The sequence below is a fragment of the Lepidochelys olivacea genome (assembly GCF_965140295.1).
Source record: "Lepidochelys olivacea isolate rLepOli2 genome assembly, chromosome: 12".
Lineage (NCBI taxonomy): Eukaryota > Metazoa > Chordata > Testudines > Cheloniidae > Lepidochelys > Lepidochelys olivacea.
In genome coordinates, this window is record NC_140422.1 from 2,574,521 (window position 1) to 2,590,956 (window position 16,436).

General features: G+C 46.7%; 1 protein-coding gene across 1 annotated transcript in view; it reads left to right on the plus strand.

The window, feature by feature from the left end:
- Positions 1-16,436, plus strand: part of HYDIN (HYDIN axonemal central pair apparatus protein) — a 454,160-nt gene that overhangs the window by 141,452 nt on the left and 296,272 nt on the right. The window contains exons 8-9 of the mRNA XM_084644216.1: positions 5,829-6,030; positions 15,288-15,471. Of these exons, the coding sequence (XP_084500342.1) occupies positions 5,829-6,030; positions 15,288-15,471 (386 nt within the window). The remainder of the gene's footprint in view (positions 1-5,828; positions 6,031-15,287; positions 15,472-16,436) is intronic.

Below are 16,436 nucleotides of genomic sequence, written 5' to 3' on the forward strand. Positions count from 1 at the left end.
CAGGCGGGTACCATAGCTCATCATTATCACAACATCAATAATGGTTAAAAATAGGCACCATCATCCTGTATATACTGCAGCCACGTCTTTCAGAGCTTCCTCATTCTCTGATAGCGCTGGGCTCTTCCTCAAATATATTCTGAGAGATTCCTCCACTTTGCTTCCATTTGTAGTGAAGCCTGTTCCATGACTCCCAGTAATTCCAGTGACACAATGTATGATTGCAGGAGACATCTAACTCGTCTATGCTCCCCAAGGGTGGTGCAGAGCAACTGATGGGCCCCTTTTGTCCACCCAGTTAAAGAAAGGGCTGAGATTGGGGGCACTGCTTTGCCTGTCCCAAAAACCATTTGGAGCATAGCACTTAGATCAGAGAGCTGCCTGAGGACAACACAGCTTATCCTGTTGACCAGTATTGTTTCATTGCTTCCTTGTACTCCCACATCAGTCTGTCTCCAGCTGGTGTCTCTTGTCTTCTACTTAGCTTGTGAGCTTTTGCAGGCAGGGACCATTTGTTTATTCTGCATCTGCACAGGGGTTCTGGTCCAAGGCGAGCGCCTGGATACTACTGTAATACAAGTAATAAATTGAAGAATGTCCTGAGCTTTCGTTCCAGTCTGAAAAACAATTCTTTAAAACTGTAGATTTCATCAGTGGCAATTATTAAGGGATGACTTTTATAAATGAACAATTGCTGAAGGCCAGCATAAATAATGCAGTGATTTAACAATGTCCAGAAGAGGCTCCTGGATACAGGCTGGTGGGAACAATATTGAAATTACCTGCACGTAGAAGTCTCTCACTTCAAGAACTGTAACTGGTGTACTACCATGAAGGAAATTTGAGTATGGGAGCTTACATATGGCCTCTCCTCAGCCCAGTGAAGATCAAGTAGATCGCTGAGGCAATGCAGTTAGTCTCCCTGGAAGTGAGAAGGACCAAGTGCCTCATTCTTGAGTATTACCTGCTGGTGACTCCAGGGATGGTCCAGTGGATAAGGTGTAGGTTTGGGAGAGCTGGGTTCTCTTCTCCATTTTGCCACAGACTCCCTGCGTAATCATGGGCAAGTCACTCTCTGTGCCTTAGTTCCCCGTCTGTACAACAGGGAGTATAGAGGATAAAAATACATTAATGCTTGTGAGGTAGAGTCATAGAATATTAGGGTTGGAAGAGACATCAGGAGGTCATCTAGTCCAACCCCCTACTCATGACAGGACCAACACCAACTAAATCATCCCAGCCAGGGCTTGGTCAAGCTGGGCCTTAAAAACCTCTAAGGATGGAGATTCCACCACCTCCCTAGGTAACCCATTCCAGTGCTTCACCACCCTCCTAGTGAAATAGTGTTTCCTAATATACAACCTAGACCTCCCCCACTGCAACTTGAGACCCTTGCTCCTTGTTCGGTCATCTGCCACCATTGAGAACAGCCGAGTTCTATCCTCTTTGGAACCTCCCTTCAAGTAGTTGAAGGCTGCTATCAAATCCCCCAAATCCCCCATCACTCTTTTCTTCTGCAGACTAAATAACCCCAGTTCCCTCAGCCTCTCCTCGTAAGTCATGTGCCCCATCCCTCTGATCATTTTCGTTGCCCTCCGCTGGACTCTCTCCAATTTGTCCACATCCTTTCTGTATTGGGGGGACCAAAACTGGACGCAATACTCCATATGTAGCCTCACCAGTGCCGAACAGAGGGGAACGATCACGGCCCTCGATCTGCTGGCAATGCTGCTACTACTACAGCCCAATATGCCGTTGGCCTTTTCGGCAATGAGGGCACACTGCTGACTCGTATCCACATTCTCATCCACTGTTATTGCCAGGTCCTTTTCTGCAAAACTGCTGCTTAGCCAGTTGGTCCCCAGCCTGTAGCAGTGCATGGGATTCTTCCTTCCTAAGTGCAGGACTCTGCACTTGTTCTTGTTGAACCTCATCAGATTCACATACTCTGCTAACATACTGTGGTAACTGTGGCCATATAAGTACCAAACAAGACAGATATGGAGCCATATTAATGCCCATCTGAGTGACAGGCTATAATTTTTACTTGCATTTCCAGTAATGAATTATGAGGACTTTCTCATACCTGTAAATCTTCAACTGCATTTATTGCTTAAAGAGGTGATAGCAAAGCCCGATTGAACCTTTGAAAGCCGGGACAAAAAGAGTTAAATCTGAATTTCCATATTTCCTAGGCATTCAAAACTTTAGACATCTGCTCATGTTAGCTTCTTAAGAGATTCTCATTACAAATCCCAGCAAAACAAAGGTGGTAAGGAATAAAGGAGCAATACATATCAATGAAGATGAGAAAAACATGCAGCATATTATTCAATATGTCTGTCTAATCACTCTGTTTATCCTCCCTTAACATCTGGAGTAGTTGATGATGAAATATTGGCTGCAGATTTAATAAAAATCCCAAGTTAATTTTGGAAGTTTGTCGAATAGTTTTCTCACCCATTCATCGAAATAGGCATTCAGATAAACAAGGTGCTTTGACTCTGTTGTAAGATCAGTATGAAGAGAGATGTTCTGAAAATTCTTACATCTAGTAGTTCGGGATGGCATTTCCTGTATTACTAGAGTTCTCTGGAATTCTGTATCACCTTGTTTATTTTACACATTCAGTTGTTTCTTATGGCATAGGAAAGATAATTAGCTGGCTCAATCTCTTATTTGAGAAGGAAAAAAGGTACCATGATATGCTAAATTCTATGTGTCCATAGGCTTGCAGATAAATGCAAACTCCAAACATACCTTGGTGCCTGCTGTGTCAAAATACCTTTCGAAAGCCCCACGCTCCAGTTACTGTGCTTTGCTAATGTATTAAAAGTCCCTTTTGATTTACATTTCCAGTTTAGGGTTTCCTAACTGGCTGTAGAGTGAGATTGTCTTTTATTTGTCCTGCCGCTATGTAAATAATTTATTTAACAGTATCTAAGGGTAAGATGATTGACAGTCCCCGTAATAAGGATGTATTCTGTAAAAAAGAATAGGGCTGACATGTCCAGTTTCAGTAAGCATGTGGTTTGATGGCTACAAAACATCCCAAGCTACTAAACTGCAGAAATCTACCCTGTCAACTGAAATTCTCAACCACTGTTACAGTCAAGAGATTTATTTTTCTTATATATTAAGATACAAAGAGTCCTAAATGAAATGTCACATCTAATTTGCTGCTGAAGACATGAAGCCTGCAACTGCCCTCAGCTAACCCTGACAGCTCCATGCCTGGTGTCAATTCATCTGCCTCGCAGTGAAATCCACAGCATACTGCTGACTCACTGGGATCTGGGCTCTCTATTGCATATTAAGCTATTCGTGGATCTATATATTGAATATGCTTTCAAATGCATCTCCTCTTCTTGCAGCAAAAGCCCCAGAGCTTTCAGTGGAATCCCTAACACATTTTACCCAGGCCAACACTTTGAAAAGAGAAGGCACAAAATCGTGGCACAGAGCCTCAGCTAGTGTAATTGGACGTGGGTCTGTTGACTTCTGTGGAGCGACACTGATGATTTATACCAGCAGAGTATCTGGTCCCCCATGAAAGCTTTTGACATGTGTCCAGGTCCTGTACACAAAGCCTGGTGCACATGTCGTCTGTACCTTGGTGTGCTCCATCCCCCAACTTGTGAGCATACATCAGGGGCCTGGTGCTAATTGGGCATGCTCACTTTAAAAAATGTCAGCCACTTAGACTCTTCTCAACAGCAATCCACTCGTTTTCTGCGATAGATTGTCTGTTATGCAAGCCAGATCCTCAGTGGAGAATCATCCTCTCTCCAGCAGTTAGACTCAGATGTCTGTATCACAAAAGCACCATTGCAGTTGGCACTAAAGCCTTGTGAGCATCGTCAGCAGAGAAGATAAAGTTTGCATGAACATGGAGAGGCAATTACCCACTCACCAAGGCCTAGGCAACACCTGAGCACTATTTGACCTGTCCTGTGAAATCAAGACTTCTCCTACATTTAATCCACATTTCAGGAGAGGTTTGCAATGCATGTAAGTCTTTATCTGGTTTGACTAATGGTCCATGCCCTGGAAAAATCAGCAGCAGCCAGAACATTTAGCCTGCTTGTTGCTAGGACTCAAAGTGCACGCAGGGTTTGGGGTGGATGTTAAAGCCACTTGAGAGTTCCAGACATCGAGCAGTTCTGATGGGTAAACTTAAGACAGAGAGAGACCAGACATGCCTTCCACACACACACTGGGGTGACTAGAAGCAGGGCGCACTCTCATGTGGCTCCATTCCCTGGGGCCATGGAGGGACCCCCTTGTACCAGAACCAGTGTCATTGTGCTGCACAGTGCCTGGGCCAGGGTTTGGGGCACTCCAGGCAGGACAAGCACACTCACTTTGTGCCAGGAGTGCAGTATGGTCAGTGTTCTCTGTGTGCTGTTATCCAGCAAGCATTTGTGGGCAGGACCATTCACTGGCCGCCCTCCCATCTACTGTGTTCTGGGTCACGAGGAGCAGCAGACGCCACTTCTGCTTTCCAGCTGGAGTAGACGCTGCTGCCAGGAGGTAGTGGGGATTATGTGGCCTGATTGAGAGGAATGCTCCAGCATGTGGCCTGGCTGCTCAGGCTGTGCTTGGAGGCCAGCCTTTGGACCTTGTCTCTGCACAGAGAGAGATTTAGAAAGGTCATTTCTAGGTAGAAAGTAGAGGTGGGCCTGGACTTACATGCTTGTATGGCAAGTAAATGTATTTTTCTTGGTGGTTGCTTCCTCCCACAGGACCCATCACTTGTATGCAAACAGGAGTGTGTGCTAATGCCTCAGAGCCACAGTCTGATTTCATGCATGTCCCTGCAGCCGCCTTGCTGGAAACTGTCAGATGGGCAACTTTCAAAATGCTGGTGTCAGTCGTGTTATAGGCAGGAGCCCTCGCTGTGTCTTTAAAAGTGCTGGCAGGTTCTCAGAACATGGCATTATCATGCATTATCCATTGTTCTGGGCAGTCAGCAGCCATCTCCACTTGGCAGATAGGGAGGAACAGGTTAGAACTAGTTGAAGGTAAAAATTTCCTGACTAGTTTTATTAAAATAGCTGTGAGCACATTCAGCATGCAACTGCACACTTGGGGTAAGCAACAATAGCAGGGCAACAGCAATGCTCGAGCGGGACTGTAGTAGGCATGCTGGGTGCCAGCCCCTGTCCATGGCCACACTCCACAGAGCCTCAGTTCACTGTGTTCAAGTCAACCTGTCATTGTCCTTCTCATAACACTACAGCAAACAGAGAGCCCAAAAGAGGCTCTGGCTTGCTGTGTCTCACTTCATTTTGGATTCTCTCTCCACCTGTCAGTCTGAACCACCGTGTGTCCCAGGTCCTGTCAGTGTAAGGTGATCAGGAAGGGGGGCATTGCGGTGATCAGCTCTGATCCATGAAGTACACAGAAGGCCCTGAGCAAGTGGTGTCTAAGGTGGGACTTTTCAAAAGCACCCAACTGATTTAGGAGCACAGATCCCATGGACTTTCAATAGAACGTGTGTGCCTAAATCACCAACACACCTTTGAAAATCCCACCCTACACTATTAGCAGCCTGAGGAGTGGGCATCTCCATAGAACTCCAGAACTGCAGTCTCACTCATTGCAGTCCCAGTGTACCATCGCTGTGTACTCTTCCTTGGAAAGAGAACATGAGTACATCCAGTGGTAAGAGCTGAATCCACATTGCTCTTGGCCATATCTGCCATGAGGATATGTTAAATATATCAGTTTATTTCATTATAGATCCTTCCATATTGATGTATTGCCCTAAGCAAAAAATTCACTTAGCAAAGACCACTGAGTTTCTGTCCTTTGCTCTGTTCTAGGTGAGGATATCCACATAAGTTTGTATGGAGCGGCCATAGACGTCAATGTCAGACTGGACAAGAACTCCTTGATGATTGAGAAGACATACGTTACTTTAGCAAACCAAAGATCGGTGCTTATACACAACCGAAGTGACATCATAGCACGCTTCCAGTGGAAGGTCTTTGTTACTCAAGAAGAGGAGGAACAACAGAAGCTAAGGTTAATTTGAAAGATAGATTGTTTTCAATATGACACTCAATCTTGACTAAAGCCCATGTTCAGTCTTTCCTGTTCTTGAGTGGATTACGGCAAATTAAATTTCACTCTAACCACCCAAGGCTAGAAATGCTCCATTGGCCTCTAGGGCAGTGGTTCTCAGCATTTTCCCTCCTAACCCCACCTCTCATATAGCCTTTCTGTTTATCACCCAATGAACGCCATGGTTGGATGGTTTCCCATATTGAAATTACTGCACATTTTTACCATAAAATGTTAGCAATGACAAAGCCAATGTCTAAAAAACATCTCTACCAATGAGGAACCTCTTTCCTAACCATAGCCATTCTTGTTCCCTGGGACCCTCTTGCCTTTCAGACTGCTCGCACTCCATAGGAAGGCTAATTTTAGGGCTTGGCACTTTTTTGGAACACTCTTCTCCTGTCAGTGAGAATGTATAGCTGTAGAACGCCCAGACTTAACATGTGGGAAAAAACGTGGTTCAGCCTGCAGCAGTGACCTGGGGATGTTTGTGCTGTTACCATCCCCTGCTGAGGGCATCAGAGACTCATTCTTCAAATGTCATAGCAAACAAATGGACAAAAGGGCTTTTCAAAGTCTCGATGTAGCCTGTTCTTTGGCATCCGCAGAACTGGGCACTTTTGGGAGCTCTAGGTTTTGCACTTGCCAACAGCATTTGTTTGCACATATCAAATAGCTTAGGGCCACGTGCACCCCTCTGTTGATGGGAGGGGAGGGGAGCAAAGGCTGGCTGGTGGCCATAGAAGGATATCTGGGAGTTGTGTGGGTTTTGTCTCTGTGGGCTCCATCTGGGGTTCCCTCACACTTTCCCTGACAGAACAGCCAGACAGCCTTTCCTGGTCCTTTGTGGGTATTTTGTATGATATCTAGGTCCTCAATCATATCACAAACTTTAAAAGAAGGCCAAAGAGAGGTGGGAGTGGAGTGTGTGTGGGTTTCTCTCTCAGAACTCTGGAGTTAGGGATATCCTCCCTGCACGCATACTCAGCACCCGAGATTTCACTTCCCTTTGCAGATATGAGGTCATGGCAGAAAAGTGTAAGTGTGTATGAGAAGTATGCTGGGAGAGTAACTAGTCTTCAGCTGCTTGTAGGCTTGCTCCCTGTGTTTGCATGGAATTTCATTCTAGTAGCCGTGAGAGTTGCTAGCACAGAACAACAGTGCAGCAGGAGACAAAGAAAAATGGCAAGGACATATGGCCAGCAAAAACATCCTGAGATCATGGGGCCAGCATGAGGGGAAATTCCTGCATAGGTGAGCATGGGACAAAGATCTCATCTGGGATAAAATAGAGGGGGAGGGGGACTTTCTTCACTGTGGGACAGCTGTTGTCATATGTCCACACTAATGGTTGCACTTAACAGTTTCAGAGGTGAATTTGGGAATTGCACTGAAAAGACTAGGTGATTTGGGGATCTTGTCTGTAGCTTTTCATACTTGGATGGAAATAAGTGTCAAAAAGCTACACTTTAGCCCAATGATGATCAGAGAAGTGCCTTAGACTGGAGCCAAGTTTTTAAAGACTTCTGAGCAAATAAAGATCAATATAATTAGGTCAGCCATGCCTTAAAGGGCATAACTAGTTTTCCACTGTTCTCTGTGTTTAATTACATAGTATATGACTTCTGTGCAAACTCAGTGTTCCAAAGGAAAATCTAATGACCTTCTGTTTGTATCTCCCTCCCTGATTTCTTCTGTACCCCTTTATGTTCCTCCATCCCCAGCAGGCCCCCTCTAGGAAAGGCAAGGTTTCCCTGTAGCCTTACCCAACCAGGATTTTGTATTTGATTTTCTGATAACTTCCAGTTCAAGATTCCATTCTGGATTGTTTGCTTCCTACTAGTGGTGAGCCCAGTGGGATGGCCCTAGGTACATGGCAAGCGGCTATGCCATCAGACTCCTAGCACATCCCTACAGTACAACACTCCCCTGTTTGCTGTGATTCTCCCACAGGGGCATTCACAGGAATTTAAATTTGACCCCTTTGGAGGGGCACAGAAGCTTGCTATCCCCCGACCTGGCCCCGGCCCAAACATGATCTTCCCTCCCTCCACCCTGCCCCTCTCCCGGTCCTGGCAGGAACTCAATCTTCCCTGCCTCTGTGGCCCTGGAGCCAGAGAAGTTCTGTGCCCCTGAGGATTATTGGGGGGCCAGTGCCCCTGCTTGCTCCCCCTGCACACGCGCCTGTTCCCCCATCTTCAAAGATCAACTTGGGTCTCCCAAAGATGAGAACCCTAACCCATACCTTACCAGGTACTGGCAACCTGCCCTACAGACCTCTCATCAAGTGCTCTGAACTGCTGCCCAGCTGCCAACTTAATTCAGGCCAAAACACATGCTATTTGGGATATTGAACTGCAGTCTTGAGCTCCCTGAGCACACACTGAGATCAGCCAACTGTATGGAACCCAAATATCAGGAGTTAAACAGATTTGGGTGCAGGGCTAGTTCAAGCCAATCAGCAGCCCCGGTGAAGCCATTTCATTCACCTCATCTGTCTACAAGGCCAAAGGTTGAGCATGCATCTTCTATACTCCACCTGGTCCGAATTCTCTCCCGTGCCAGCTGCAGGTTCAGTGGAGCACCCAGAATGGAGAAAGGGGTGTTTGTGGAGTAGGGTTGCCAGGTGTCTGGTTTTCGATGGGAACACCTAGTCGAAAAGGGACCCTGGTGGCTCCGGTCAGCCCCACTGACTGGGCCTGTAAAAGTCTTGTTGGCAGAGCTGCAGGGCTAAGGCAGGCTAGTCCCTGCCTGTCCTGGCACCGCGCTGCACCCCGGAAGTGGCAAGTAGGTCCGGCTTCTAGGCGAGGGGGCTATGGGGCTCCACATGCTGCCCCCACCCTGAGCACCAGCTCCGCATTCCCATCGGCCAGGAACCGCGGCCAATGGGAACTAGGGGGGTGGTGCCTGTGGGCGAGAGCAGTGCGCAGAGCCTCCTGGCCCCCCTGCCTAGGAGCCGGACCTGCTGGCTGCTTCCAGGGTGCAGCGCACTGCCAGGACAGGCAGGGAATCTGCCTTAGCACCCCCACTGCGTCGCTAACCATGAACTGCCCAAGGTAAGCCTGCATCCCAACCCCCTGCCCCAGCCCTGAGTCCCCCCTGACATGGATCCCCCTCCTGCACCCCAAACCCCTCATCCCCGGCCCCACCCCAGAGTCCATATCCCCTCCCACACCCAGCCCCCTGCCTCAACCCACAGCCCCCTTCCACACTCCAAATCCCTCAGCCCCCCGCCCCCAGCTTGGAGCTCCCTCCTGTCCTCCAAACTCCTCATCCCCAGCCCCACCCCAGAACCCACACCCCCAGACCAGAGCCCATACTCCCTTCTACACCCCACCCCCCTGCCTCAACCCGCAGCCCCCTCCCACACTCCAAATACCTCGGCCCCAGCCTGGAGCCCCCTCCTGCACCCCAAATCCCTCATCCCCAACCCTACCCCAGAGCTGCACCCCCAGTTAGAGCCCTTACTCCTTCCCACACCCCAACCCCCTCCCCCAGCCCAGTGAAAGTGAGTGAGGGTGAAGGGATTGGTCCTGCTTTGAGCAGGGGGTTGGACTAGATGACCTCCTGAGGTCCCTTCCAACTCTGATATTCTATGATTCTATGAGAGTGAGCCACCAAGGGAGGGGGAATGTAGTGGTGGGGAGGGCTCGGAGAAGAGGTGGGGAAGGGTGCAGGGCCTCAGGGAAAGGGCAGGGCTGGGGTGTTCGGTTTTGTGCAATTAGAAAGTTGGCAACCCTATTGTGGAGGAAGCTGGGGGTTGGTGCATCACCACGCCCAGGAAACCTTGCATCCTGGAACACAAGGAAAAGCAAAGGACTGGCCACTTATCTGTTCAACCAGCTCTCTATTGCTACCTATGTCCTGGGACTGTTCTGGGAAGGAGTCTTGGAATTATCACATGGTGATACAGGTTGGGATCAGGGGCCCTGAATTTTGTGGCAGGAAGCTATCCTGATACGCAGCATTTTAGAACAACTATAGATAGAATTTTCCTATTGAACTAAATGCAGAGCTAGTCCAAGGGATATTTTCAGCACTGGTATTGGTGACAGGGTCCGCCTGAGGCTTTGTCTATGTGAAGTTAGCACTAACCATGAGCGAACTGTCTTTGTAATTGTATTTGACTTTGGAAGTGCAATAATCACTGTCCTTCTGCTTTCATTTCCCTGCCCATTTTGTTACATGTCGTGCCTTGCACTCTCTCCCACAGAATTGTCACCTTGTGGCTGCTTCTAGCTAGGAAAGTGGGAATGCAGCACCTCTTTGATTGGACACAGCAATATTCCAAGCAGGAAGAGACTTGCTACGGAGAGATGGAGTGTTAAGCTTTCCCCAGCCCAGCCCAGAGAGTTTTACTCCATGAAACAAATGTTTGCTGACCAGCTGTGGAAGCAGGGTCACCATCTATGGCGAAGGGGAGGGAGCCGCCTCTTCTTTTTCTCCAACCCTCCCCTGCTCTAGCCAAAAATATATTTTAAAATTTTGTTCTTGTGTTCCTGCAGTTAGGTAAGGAGAGTTAAACAACCCATGCATTTGTGAGCAAGCGCATATGGCAGGAAGGCAGGTCTAGTAGTTTAAGTATAGCAATAACATAGAATAGCAAATATGGCAGGCGAGCAGCTTGGCTTAACAGAGAAATCTTCTGTGAGCTTAAACTCAAAAGGGAAGCTTACAAGAAGTGGAAACTTGGACAGATGATTAGGGAGGAGAATAAAAATATGGTTTGAGTGTGCAGGGGTGTAATCAGGAAGGCCAAAGCACACCTGGAGTTGCAGCTAGCAGGGGATGTGAAGGGTAACAAGAAAGGTTTCTACAGGTATGTTAGCAACAAGAAGATGGTCAGGGAAAGTGTGGGCCCCTTACTGAACCGGGGAGGCAACCTACTGACAGGTGGTTGTGGAAAAAGCTGAAGTACTCAATGCTTTTTTGCCTCAGTCTTCACAGACAAGATCAGCTCCCAGACTGCTGCACTGGGCAGCACAGGATGGGGAGGAGGTGAGCAGCCCTCAGTGGTGAAAGAACACATTAAGGACTATTTAGAAAAGCTGGTCATGCACAAGTCCATGGGGCCGGATCTAATGCAACTGAGGGTGCTGAGGGAGTTGGCTGATGTGACTGCCGAGCACTGGCCATTATCTTTGAAAACTTGTGGCGATCAGGGGAGGTCCTGGATGATTGGAAAAAGGCAAATATAGTGCCCATCTTTAAAAAGGAGACCCAAGGAACTACAGCCTCACCTCAGTCCTTGGAAAAATCATGGAGCAGGTCCTCAAGGAATCCATTTTGAAGCACTTGGAGGAGAGGAAGGTGATCAGGAATAGTCAACATGGATTCACCAAGGGCAAGTCATGCCTGACCAACCTGATTCCCTTCTATGATGAGATAACTGTACAGCTCTTGGATATGGAGAAAGTGGTGGACATGATATATCTTGACTTTAGCAAAGCTTTTGATATGGTCTCCCACAATATTCTTGCCAGTAAGTTAAAAAAGTATGGATTGGATTAATGGACTTTAAGGTGGATAGAAAGCAGGCTGGATTGTCGGGTTCAACAGATAGTGATCAACGGCTCGATGTCTAGTTGGCAGCTGGTATCAAGCAGAGTGCCCCAGGGGTCCGTCCTGGGGCCAGTTTTGTTCAACATCTTCATTAATGATCTGGATGATGGAATGGACTGCACCCTCAGCAAGTTCATGGATGACACTAAGCTGGGGGTAGAGGTAGATATGCTGGTCGGTAGCGATAGGGTCCAGAGTGACCTAGACAAATTGGAGGATTGGGATAAAAGAAATCTAATGAGGTTTAACAAGGACAAGTGCAGAGTCCTGCACTTAGGACGGAAGAATCCCATGCACTGCTACAGGCTGGGGACTGACTGGCTAAGCAGCTGTTCTGCAGAAAAGGGCATGGGGATTACAGTGGATGAGAAGCTGGATATGAGTCAACAGTGTGCTCTTGTTTCCAAGAAGGCTGACTGCATATTGGGCTGCATTAGTAGGAGCATTGCCAGCAGATCGAGGGAAGTGATTATTCCCCTCTATTCAGCACTGGTGAGGCCACATCTGGAGTATTGCATCCAGTTTTGGGGCCTCCACTACAGAAAGGATGTGGACAAATTGGAGAGAGTCCAGCTGAGGGCAACAAAAATGATTAGGGGGCTGGGGTGCATGACTTATGAGGAGAGGCTGAGGGAACTGGGCTTACTTAGTCTGTAGAAGAGAAGAATGAGGGGGGATTTGATAGCAGTCTTCAACTACCTAAAGGGGGGTTCCAAAGGGGAGGGAGATCGGCTCTTCTCAATGGTGGCAGATGACTGAACAAGGAGCAATAGTCTCAAGTTGCAGTGCGGGAGGTCTAGGTTGGATATTAGGAAACACTATTTCACTAGGCGGGTGGTGAAGCACTGCAATGGGTTACCTAGGAAAGTGGTGGAATCTCCATCCTTAGAGGTTTTTAAGGCCCAGCTTGACCAAGCCCTGGCTGGGATGATTTAGTTGGGGTTGGTCCTGCTTTGAGCAGGGGATTGGACTAGATGACCTCCTGAGGTCTCTACCAACCCTAATTTTCTATGATTCTAAGTATACAACAGGGGAGCTGAATTCCTAAGTGCTGCTCCTAACTCCACAGACTAATTATGCAAACTCGGACAAGTCGCTTAAGCTCTCTACCTCGGTTTTTCAATCTGTAAAATGGAGAGACCTACCTCACAGGCTTAATTCCTTACTGTTCACACAGTGCTTGGAGCTCCTGGTATGGAAGGTGCTATAGACATGGAAAATATTATTTCATTGGGCAAACCACATTTTGTCTGTTTATCCTGGGAAAACCAGGAGCTGAAACAGGGGTAGAAAAATCAATGGGACTTGTGCCTCTAAGTTGCTTTTGAAAATTCACCCAGTCCTTATCCAAATATTATCCTTTCTGATGATCACTGCTGCTGTTGCCCTGCCAGTGATAAATGGCCTTTTTCGCTGTGCTGAGCTAAGTGTATACTACCTGACTGCCACATGCAGCACTGGTTGGGGGGGTAGGTGGACTCCACATGGTGCCATCAACTGGTAGAAGCTGTGGAGCAATAGGAACTTAGACACACAAGTCCCATTGACTTTCCCACTGTTATTCAGGGGTCCTAACTTTCAAAAATCCTGTTCTTCAGCAGCTTCAAATGGAGAGGCTACTGGCAACTGAGCTTCGAGAAAAATTCCCCATCATGCCAGTGTGGAAACCAGTTGATTCAGTTACCTCCTCTGTAGTGCCGTGGGTTGCTTCCTCATGCACCACACTGCAAGTTCCATCACCCATGCATTCAAGTGACAGCCTTTAGCAATACTTTGTTTATTAAATTCATAGATTCATAGATATTAAGGTCAGAAGGGACCACTATGATCATCTAGTCTGACCTCCTGCACAATGCAAGCCACAGAAACTCACCCACCCACTCCTGCAATAAACCTCTCACCTATGGCTGAGCTATTGAAGTCCTCAAATCATGATTTAAAGACTTCAAGGAGCAGAGAATCCTCCAGCCAGTGACCCGTGCCCCATGCTACAGAGGAAGGTGAAAAACCCCCAGGGCCTCTTCCAATCTGCCCTGGAGGAAAATTCCTTCCCGACCCCAAATATGGCGATCAGCTGAACCCTGAGCATGTGGGCAAGATTCATCAGCCAGATACCCAGGAAAGAATTCTCTGTAGTAACTCAGATCCCACCACATCTAACATCCCATCACAGGCCATTGGGCCTATTTACCATGAATAGTTAAAGATCAATTAATTGCCAAAATCATGTTATCCCATCATACCATCTCCTCCATAAACTTATCGAGTTTAATCTTGAAGCCAGATAGGTCTTTTGCCCCCACTGCCTCCCTGGGAAGGCTGTTCCAGAACTTCACTCCTCTGATGGTTAGAAACCTTCATCTAATTTCAAGTCTAAACTTCCCGATGGCCAGTTTATATCCATTTGTTCTTGTGTCCACATTGGTACTGAGTTTAAATAATTCCTCTCCCTCTCCGGTATTTATCCCTCTGATATATTTATAGATAGCAATCATATCTCCTCTCAGCCATCTTTTGGTTAGGCTAAACAAGCCAAGCTCTTTGAGTCTCCTTTCATAAGACAGGTTTTCCATTCCTCGGATCATCCTAGAAGCCCTTTTCTGTACCTGTTCCAGTTTGAATTCATCCTTCTTAAACATGGGAGACCAGAACTGCACACAGTGTTCCAGGTGAGGTCTCACCAGTGCCTTGTATAACGGTACTAAAACCTCCTTATCCCTACTGGAAATACCTCTCCTGATACATCCCAAGACCGCATTAGCTTTTTCATGGCCATATCACATTGGCGGCTCATAGTCATCCTGTGATCAACCAATACTCCAAGGTCCTTCTCCTCCTCCATTACTTGTAATTGATGCATCCCCAGTTTATAACTAAAATTCTTGTTATTAATCCCTAAATGCATGACCTTACACTTCTCACTATTAAATTTCATCCTATTACTATTATTCCAGTTTACAAGGTCATCCAGATCCTCCCGTATGATATCCCGGTCATAGAATCATAGAATAACAGAGTTGGAAGGGACCCTGGAGGCCATCTAGTCCAACCCCCTGCCCAGAGCAGGACCAATCCCCAATTAAATCATCCCAGCCAGGGCTTTGTCAAGCCTAACCTTAAAAACTTCTAGGGAAGGGGATTCCACTACCTACCCAGGTAACGCATTCCAGTCTTTCACCACCCTCCTAGTGAAAAAGTTTTTCCTAATATCCAACCTAAATCTCCCCCACTGCAACTTGAGACCATGACTCCTTGTCCTGTCATCTGCTATCATTGAGAATAGTCTAGATCCAATCCTCTTTGGATCCACCTTTCAGGTAGTTAAAAGCAGCTATCAAATCCCCCCTCATTCTTCTCTTCCGTAGACTAAACAATCCCAGTTCCCTCAGTCTCTCCTCATAAGTCCTTCTCTAAATTGGCAATACCTCCCAGCTGTGTATCATCCACAAACTTTATTAGCACACTGCCACTTTTTGTGCCGAGGTCAGTAATAAAAAGATTAAATAAGATTGGTCCCAAAACCGATCCCTGAGGAACTCCACTGGTAACTTCCCTCCAGTCTGACAGTTCACCTTTCAGTATGACCCGCTGTAGTCTCCCTTTTAACCAATTTAACAAATTATTTGCTGCGTTTGTCTCTCTCCCTTTGGTTTCAGGCTCTGTTACCAACTGCAGACACAGGAAGAGGATGGGACAGATCCATTTCTGGAGGAATGCAATGCAGACCCTATGTTGCGAGAGCGCCTTTCCACTCTCTCCCGCACCTTCCAGAACCACAGGGCAATGATGCAAGGAGACTCCATGCTCTTCTCTGATAATATTTTCACTATTGAGCCAGTGGTAAGTGATAGCAGACTGAGAACACCCCTCAGAATGGATCACACCATAAACAAATAAAGACATTGAGGATGTACTGAGGATGTCAGCTTTACAGGTTTTGCAGCTAGATTTGAAGGGCAAATTGTAAGGTCATTTCTGAACTGGGGGCTTCCAGTGGATGATAAGAAAGTGCTCTCATCCAAACTATTGCCTTAGATCTACATGTTGGTTTCTAGCAAGCAGTGTGGTCCAGTGATTAGGGAGTCTATTGAATTGGGTTCTATTCCCAACTCCATCACTGAGTTAGGTAAGTTACTTTAGTGCTCTTTGCCTCAATTTCCCCATCTGTAAAATGAGGATAATGGTACTGACCTTCTTTGTAAAGAAAAGCTTATACTTAGTAGCAAAGTATTATTATTGGGACACTTAGCTCTACATTTATTTAGCTTTCTTTCCATAGCAGGTGTTAATGGAAATGTGGCTATTTATTCTATGCACCTACTTAACATACATTTGCAATTTGCGCGGTTCAGAGAGGTGCTGATTTGGGCACATCTCGCATATGTGGTGTTTCAAGATTATTAAATCATAGATTGGCCAATCCAGGTCACACACTGATTCTAAGACTAAGAGGTCTTTTAGGGATACAGGGCCAAATTCAGACCAGACATAAGCATGGGTTAACTCCATGCAATTCTGTCCATACAACTTTGACTCATACCATGTCTGAATTTGCTCTACAGTGTCATTCATGAACCCTTCCGCAAACATGGCACGTTGGAATAGACTTTTTGATTTTAAAGATATGTACTTTTAAAAACAGTCCTTGCCTTTTTGTTTATATCTAGTGTAGCTATGTGAAAAGCAGGCACTTAAATTAATTGGAGCCCTAATTCTCTGAATGTTTTCACTGTCTGATGCCAGCAATACATGTTCTTTTTGCTGAGCAATGAAACAGCATTCTCTTTTGAGTAAGCCCTGGAGTA